The sequence below is a fragment of the Gracilinanus agilis genome, chromosome 1 (genome assembly GCF_016433145.1).
Source record: "Gracilinanus agilis isolate LMUSP501 chromosome 1, AgileGrace, whole genome shotgun sequence".
In the NCBI taxonomy this organism is placed as follows: Eukaryota; Metazoa; Chordata; class Mammalia; order Didelphimorphia; family Didelphidae; genus Gracilinanus; species Gracilinanus agilis.
This window is the reverse complement of record NC_058130.1, coordinates 388434130-388441614: the sequence shown is the minus strand read 5'-3', so window position 1 is coordinate 388441614 and position 7485 is coordinate 388434130. Positions and strand designations below refer to the sequence as shown.

The 7485-nt window shown below is 36.5% G+C and overlaps 1 protein-coding gene across 1 annotated transcript in view; it reads right to left on the bottom strand.

Annotated features, from left to right (window-relative positions):
• Positions 1–4087: 4087 nt before the first annotated feature.
• CCBE1 (collagen and calcium binding EGF domains 1) overlaps positions 4088–7485 on the bottom strand; it is a 376897-nt gene continuing 373499 nt past the window's right edge. Inside the window, exons 8-11 of the mRNA XM_044664510.1 lie at positions 6748–6887; positions 6620–6655; positions 5869–5904; positions 4088–4321 (exon numbers count right to left, since the gene is read on the bottom strand). Of these exons, the coding sequence (XP_044520445.1) occupies positions 4088–4321; positions 5869–5904; positions 6620–6655; positions 6748–6887 (446 nt within the window). The remainder of the gene's footprint in view (positions 4322–5868; positions 5905–6619; positions 6656–6747; positions 6888–7485) is intronic.

Below are 7485 nucleotides of genomic sequence, written 5' to 3'. Positions count from 1 at the left end.
AATGCTACCAAGGCAGATGGATAGTCTTAACTCTAGAAATAGAGTGGCACTTCTTGGCAAATTGAAATCTACTATTGATTTTCTGTCATGGAACATGTTGGTACTTTCAGAGAAAATTCTTTTCTCTCTTTTCATTATTAATATAACTTCATTATTAATAATGTTATTAATAACTACTTAATGAAAACTCTGATTCAATTTTTATACAAAATGTTTCTCTTTGAGGAAATTGTGTATGTGGCAAATCTTTGGAAAATGTGACTGATCTGTGTGTGTGTGTGTGTGTGTATACATATGTGTGATAACCCCATATTGCCCATTCTGGGAGAAGGGTGAGGAGGCAGGGCTTAAAATAGTACACAGGGAATATTGCTTCCAGAACCTACATAGAGAGGTGCCCTGGGTACCTCCTTTTTTGTGGCTTTCCTTGGGTAATGTCTTCTTGTACATTTGGGCAAAGAGAGTCCCTTTGCCAGGCACAGTTTAAACTGGGTATTTATGCAGGTAGTATGGTCTGGGAGGAGCCAGGTGGCCATTACTTGACTTCCTCTAGGGATGCTGTCAGCTCATGTATGCTTACTGTATCTGTAGGGGGCTTAGGAAAACAGTCATCTGAAGCTGCACAGGGGCCAATTCTTTATCTGGCTCCATTTGTGAGTTAATCCAGGAAGTTGAGGTTGGGTTTTTGCCCTACTCTGGAGCACAGGAGGGCACATTCCTTCACTATCCAGAGTTCTCTCAGGAGACTCAGAATGTTCTTGAAACGAATTGTAATTCTGCCTGCCCTGCAGACAATTTCCACGTTACATTTTTTCAGCAAAGAAAAAATCTCTTAATAACAAAAAAAAAGATTTAAAAAAACATTCTCAAACAATTTAAGTCTGAGTTATATGGATACAAACACTTTGAAACCAAATTTATCCTGAAGCATTGAAGGTGATTCTAAATAATTCTTAACATGAAATATATACGATGGAGTATATTCTACTTGTTCTCTACCTAAAATATAGTTGTTCACTAGGTTGAGAACAGAAATAGTATCTTTATATATATGGAAATTTTGATTATTTTAAATATAACTAAAGGATACATTGGGAATAAAATAATGCCCTATTTGATGACATGTTCTTTGAAAAACCTCATTTAGGTAGATGAAATATTTGTTGAATGTTGTGATAGAAGCCTGTGTTTGGCTACATATTATTTAATAAATCAACCTGATCCAGCAGGTTGAGAGTATGAAAGACAAGGGATAACTGTGTGCTTGCCTATAATTTCCCACATGTAATATTCTTTGAAAGAGTTGTAGGAATCTCAGCTTTAAGTGGTTTCAGTTTATATAATCTGAATATATTATCCTAATCTATAACCCTCTAGATGGTTAAGTTTGTATTTTATGAGTGTTTGACAATAAAGAAATTTCCAAAAATATATAGTAGTTTTGAGGAAAAAAAAGCAATAACAATTCTCAGTTTTGCTAAATCAAAGACAGATCCAATCATTTCTCATAACCCATGGCACTATTTTCTTAAGCATTCATCCATCCACACCCTTTAAATAACGTACTCCACAAACAAGCAAAACATTAAATATATTCTAGGCAGAACCAACAGCTGCTGAATAAATCTCTTCTGAAACCCAGCATTGGAAAAGGCCAGTGCTATACCATAGTAACTGGCTGGACCAAAGGAAGCAGGAGGGATGCTGGAAAAGAAAGAGGTATTTGTAAAGCTTAGATGGGCCAATCTAGACACTTGGTTGGAAAACATTTGGTCTGTTTATGCTGAGCACAGCTGTTGGCTAATTGTGATTGGGTTGTGGTATTTGATGGGTGTGTGAATTGTGCATGTGCTAGAGGATGGGGATGGGGTTATTGCTGCCAGGGCGTTAGATGTGTGTCCAGGGCATCCTTTTCTCTAGCATTCTTAAGACTCAATAGCCAAAACCAAACAAAATAAAATAAAAATATGACATACAAAATGAAAACACAATGAGGCCCCACCCAAAAAGTCCTATGCACAATTGAAGTTGTAGTTTTAGAACTGGAAAAGATGGTAAAAGTCACTGAGTCCAACATTGTCATCTTACAGAAAAGGAAACCAAAGAACTAAGACTTTAAGTGACTTGTGTAGGATCACAGAGCTAAGAAATGCACGAGGCAGTTTGAAAACAAGTCTTTCCAACTCCAAATTGAACACTTTACCCACCCTGTCACTTGGCTTCCTCTACTCACTGACCGACGGGCTGTGCCACTTAGCGACCTTACTTTTTCCAGCAGAAAGAGAAATTGCATAGGCTAGAATAGCATAAAAGACCCTCAGAATCACAAATTTAGGGGCAGCTCTAGGTGGCTCAGTGGAGAGAGTGCCAGTGCTGGCCCTGGAGTAAGACGACCTGAGTTCAAATCTGGCCTCAGACACTTACTAGCTGTGTGACCCTGTTTGCCTTAGTTTCCTCATCTATTAAAAAAAGCTAGAGAAGGAAACGGCAAACCATTCCAGTTTCTTTGCCATGAAAACCCCAAAAGAGAAAGTAGAATTTTTCCTTATAAACAATAGGATAACAATAATAGTAAGAGGACAATTTTTTCTAAGGAAAGACCATTTTTGTTCAGTCTCCTCTCTCCCCCAACTAAGTTAAATTTCTATAACCATCGTAGCGCCAATGATACTGGCAAAGTTGGTAGAGATTAATATTTAAAGAAAGTTTAACTGTAGATTTAGCTGTTTTTGGCCTCGAGAAGAAGTAGAATGACCATATGCCAGAGGCTTTTCATCCAGCCTGTAGTTCCATTTTACACTAATCTGATTGCTCTGGCCCAAAGGCAGGATGGCGATCTGGGAGCACATCAAGGTTTCTTCAGGTACCAGTCTAGCCTAGGAAATTCATTTCTGTCTCCCCTCTTGTGAGGTCAGTGATTCTGCTTTGATGAACAGTCTATGATTTACTGAAGAGAATTCTTCAAAGTCTACCTGCATGACTGAAGAGTTAGAAAATCTCCTGGCATATCACTTCCCAATGGTTTCTGATGTGCATTAATAAATTTCATCTCTTTACCATATGTAATATTCAAGACATTTGTATAAAAGAAGATTGAATTTGTTTCTACAGCACACTGCACTTTTTACTCTGAATGTGGAACCTGCTTAAAAGTAAAAGTAAGGAATAAACACTTTAATAGTCACATTTGGGGTTTTTTAAAGCTGCATTGTATCTAACGATCAATATTGTAATTCTTCTGCTTTCCCCCCAGTCCTCCATCTAGTGATAGGAAGAAACCTCGTCTAATTATGAACATTTTAAAATGAAAGGACCTTATTAATGTTAGACAAATTACATAATATTATAGAGAAAATTTCCCCTTTTCCAAAAAGAAAGTCATCTTCTGTTGACCAGTCTTCTGGTTTGGAGCTTCTATTCCTTTATAGTTCTTTTGGTTCTTTCTGTAATAGGAATCCCAAAGGATGAGAAGGCATGTACAAGTTGTCTAGATTAGTGAAGGAAGTCCCTTTGTTGATGAAATGATGGCTCCAAATACTAACCTTGTCCCTTTTTTTAATCTGTCTATCTATATGCACATTGTTTTCCCCATTGAACATTGAAGTTTTTCTGGAACAGGGACTATTTCAATTTTACTTTTGTATAGCTTATGTCAAGCACACAATAGGTGCTTGATCATTGCTTGCTGACTATTTAATTTCATTTTTTTGTAAGTGACCTGGCAAATTATTTTGTATTTTGGGGGAGGTTTTAGAAAATGAACAGATTTCTGATGGCCATACTCTGGAAGTTTCTTTAAGCCTTTTAACTGTATGAAAAGGAAATTAATGGAGAAACTGCCTCATTAGCCCAATTGGTTCAAGCTAGGAAGTATACCAGCCAGTTACTGATCTGCTTACCAATAGGTAAGGAAAGTGGGCTATTAGAGGAAGCAAGGAGGTACAAGGGTGGAAAGTAAGGGGAAGAGTAAATAAAATAAAATCTATCTTTTCAATCCCCAGTGCATGTTTTTCTTTCCATCACTGAAATTCAGGAGAGGATAAACCTTTTCATTCCTTACTTTTGGCATGAAAAAATCTAGGCCCTGCTAAGGATATAAGTCTTTGTGAATTCTTGAGTCTCTTGTCTCAGTTCTCTTTGGATAGTCCTCTCCAGAGCCAAAGTCTAAGACATCTGGATAGTTGGTAAATTCCTGAGGTAATGGAAATTCCTCTGCTGATGAATGAGTCCGGTGTCCAAACACCTTCTCCTGAAGTTCCGCGATGTCATTTCGGATGTCAGCCATCATCAGCAAGAGAAAATCAAAAGAACCAGGAGGTCCCTATATGTTTAGAAGCAGAATTCAGAGTCAGAATATTACAGCCTCAACCCTAGTTAACTCCTAGAATCTAAAGGTGGTTTAATTTTCTAAGATCTACTGCTCAACATCAGTTGCTAATCTGATGGAAAATGTATTTGTTAAACTCCATTGCTCAGGCTAAATGGTCCTGGGGATGACAATAATCAGTCAGAGGTTCTCAAACTTTCAAATTACATGTAATCTTGGATGGATTATTTAATCCTCCAATATCTTAGTTTCCTGATTTGTAAAATGGTGGAAGAGTTGGAATGATCATCTTAAGAGATTTCCCCAGAGTAACAAGTACTAACATCTATTTTAAAAGCACATTGGGACAGCCAAGTGGCTTACTGGGTAGAGTGTCAAGCCTGGAGGCAAGAGGTCCTGGGTTCAAATCTGATCTCAGACACTTCCTAGTTATGTAATCCTGGGCAAGTCACTTAACTCTAATTACTTAATACCATTTTTCTACCTTGGAATCAAAACTAAGTAAGGTAAGGGTTATTAAAAAACAAACAGAAACACTTTGTGACTTCTATATACATAGAAAATGACAATAATTTAAAATCAATATGTGGGCATGTTAAAAAGAAATCAATCTTTCAATAATTGGAGAAGAATCAAGGGATTTCAGTTTTGTATATAGAGGACACATTATTATCCATTGTTAAAATATTTATCATTAAATCTGTTTAAGATCATTTAGTTATCATCGCCTCTAGCTGTGATATAAGGAAATTTAAGGAGACATTTTGTCTGTCTTTTACAATCTCTAACAGACATTGCAGGTGCAGTCTGTTAAATATTAGTCGTGTATGAATTTTTTTCCTGATCTTTGATGAGTCTGTTTTTGGTAGTAATGGTGTCTGTTTTAGATTGTAAGCTTCCAAAGGGCAGAGGTCATATACATTTAGCTTATTTTGGATAATATCCCCAAAAAGTAACATTTAGAAGCAGGTGTGTTTCTTAATGGGGATAAAAAGATCTTTGTTTCAGATGGTCAAAGCAGTGGTTAAGTTTCTAGGATGTTGAGACTGTGTGGTTTAAATGTTTTTTTCTTTTCCAATTTTTCTTCTTTTATATTTGTCAGTGTTCACAGAACCCTTGGATAAGATTAGGGCCCTCTATTTAAAGGAAGGGTTTTTTAACCGTTTTCACTTTGGCACCCTAGTGAAGTCTATGGACTCCTGAGAATACTGATTTTAAATGAGTAAGATGAAATATATAGGATCACAAATAAATCAGTTATGTTGGAATACATCTATAAAAATGTTTTTAAAAAATTTCACAGATTCTATGTTAAGAATCCTTGTCCTAAAGATTGGCCATGATTTAAGAAAAAGGAAAACCAGCTTCACTGGCTTCAGTAGATCTTTTCACAGTAATAAAATACTTTCCAGAAATGCCAAATGAAAAAGTAAGAAGGTCATCCTTATAGGATTTGATTCCTTTTAGGAGTCAAAATCTATTAAGGTCATTCAAAAGCCTCTATCCTAGGTTGGTAAGATTGGACAAATAATGCCACTTACTGGAGATCCTTTAGGTCCAGGAGCTCCTCTCTCCCCCTAGAAAAATCAACAACAAGATTGCTATCTAGAACAAGTAAGTATCTACTATTTCAGACTTAAAAAAATAAAGATAAGGAAACAAAACACAAAATAAATAACAAACTTTTGTGATTAAAAACAAATGTAAGCCTGCAACTGTGCCTCAGGGGCCCACTTATTTGTACACAGCTGCTAGGTTCAATATCTCAGATTTCCCCCAAGGCCATATATTTCCAAACCAGGTTTAACAAAATGAACACACACATCCGCAGGCAGCTCATGGAGTTACTTGCAAACTTTGTAAATTAATTCACATGGATTTCCCACTCCATTCCCTCCCTCACAGACCCCACAAAATCTCACCAATATTAGATAGCAGATAGTTCCCAAAGTAAAACTACCAATTAGTTCCAGGGGTCAAATATATTAAAAAATGCAAGAGCCTAGTAAAAGTTCTTGATTAGAGAGAAAAGGATGTATTACTATTGTTCTGCAGAGATGAGTTTAAAAGAGGACAGGGTAATTGTCTTTAAGATTTTTCAGTTTTCTTTCTGAGACCTTTCTCTAATTTTTCTCTCAACCATTCCATTTCAGAGACTACTTCTTTATCTCAGTTTCTTCTTTCCTCTTGGAAAATGGTAGTGTTAAAGCAATGTTTGGGGATTAATTGGTACTTATAGTTTTGATGGTATGGAATATTTAAGCTTGCAAACACTAAACTTTTAATACACACCTTGGAACCATCTCTTCCTGGAGCACCTGGTGGACCCTAAAAGACAAAGGAATTCTGTTAAAAAGAAAAGGAAATAAAAGCAGAAAAAATAACCCTCCATACTAATTGGATTGGAAAAAAATACTAACCACAGGTCCTCTACGGCCTTGCTTAATGTGAGAGAGGTCAGGAGATGGTCCAATGGGTCCCATTGAGCCCCTGGGGCCAGGCTGTCCAGGAGGCCCAGGTACACCAGGAAATCCAGGGCTTCCTTTTGGTCCAGGTGACCCTACAATCCAAAGACACCTTTAAATTTAATAACCTGAGAAATGAACACTGGGAATGTGTGGATTCATCTGCTCCAAAAGTCGATTTAATGTATTTGTCTCTACTCTTTTTTTTCTAGATGCAAAAAGACTACGTTACTATTCTATTCTGATTCTTCTAGAACAGGGTTTCTTAACCTGTGGATCATCAAACATTAAAAATATATACTTTGATAACTGCACTGATAATTTTGGTGCCTAAATATAATAAGTTTCTTTTATAATCTTATTATTTCATTTTATTCATTAATTTTTTAATAAGAAGGGGTCCATAGGCTTTATCAGATTATCAAATAGGTCAATGACACATGAAATATTAATAACCCCTGATGTAGAACTATTTTTTCCTACTTTGCAGAAAGCTTCCATGTTAGATTATAGTAGTTGGTTTTCAGGTCCCTATGAAAAAGCCTAAAATTTTAAGATTGTATAGATGTCCATTTAGGACAAGACACAGGTCACAGCACAGACAGGCCAATTTAGATTTCATCCAACATGTCACTCCTCCCAATTTTGAATTCCATTTCCAGTTGAGTGGTTGGGAAGTAAATGGGTTTCCTC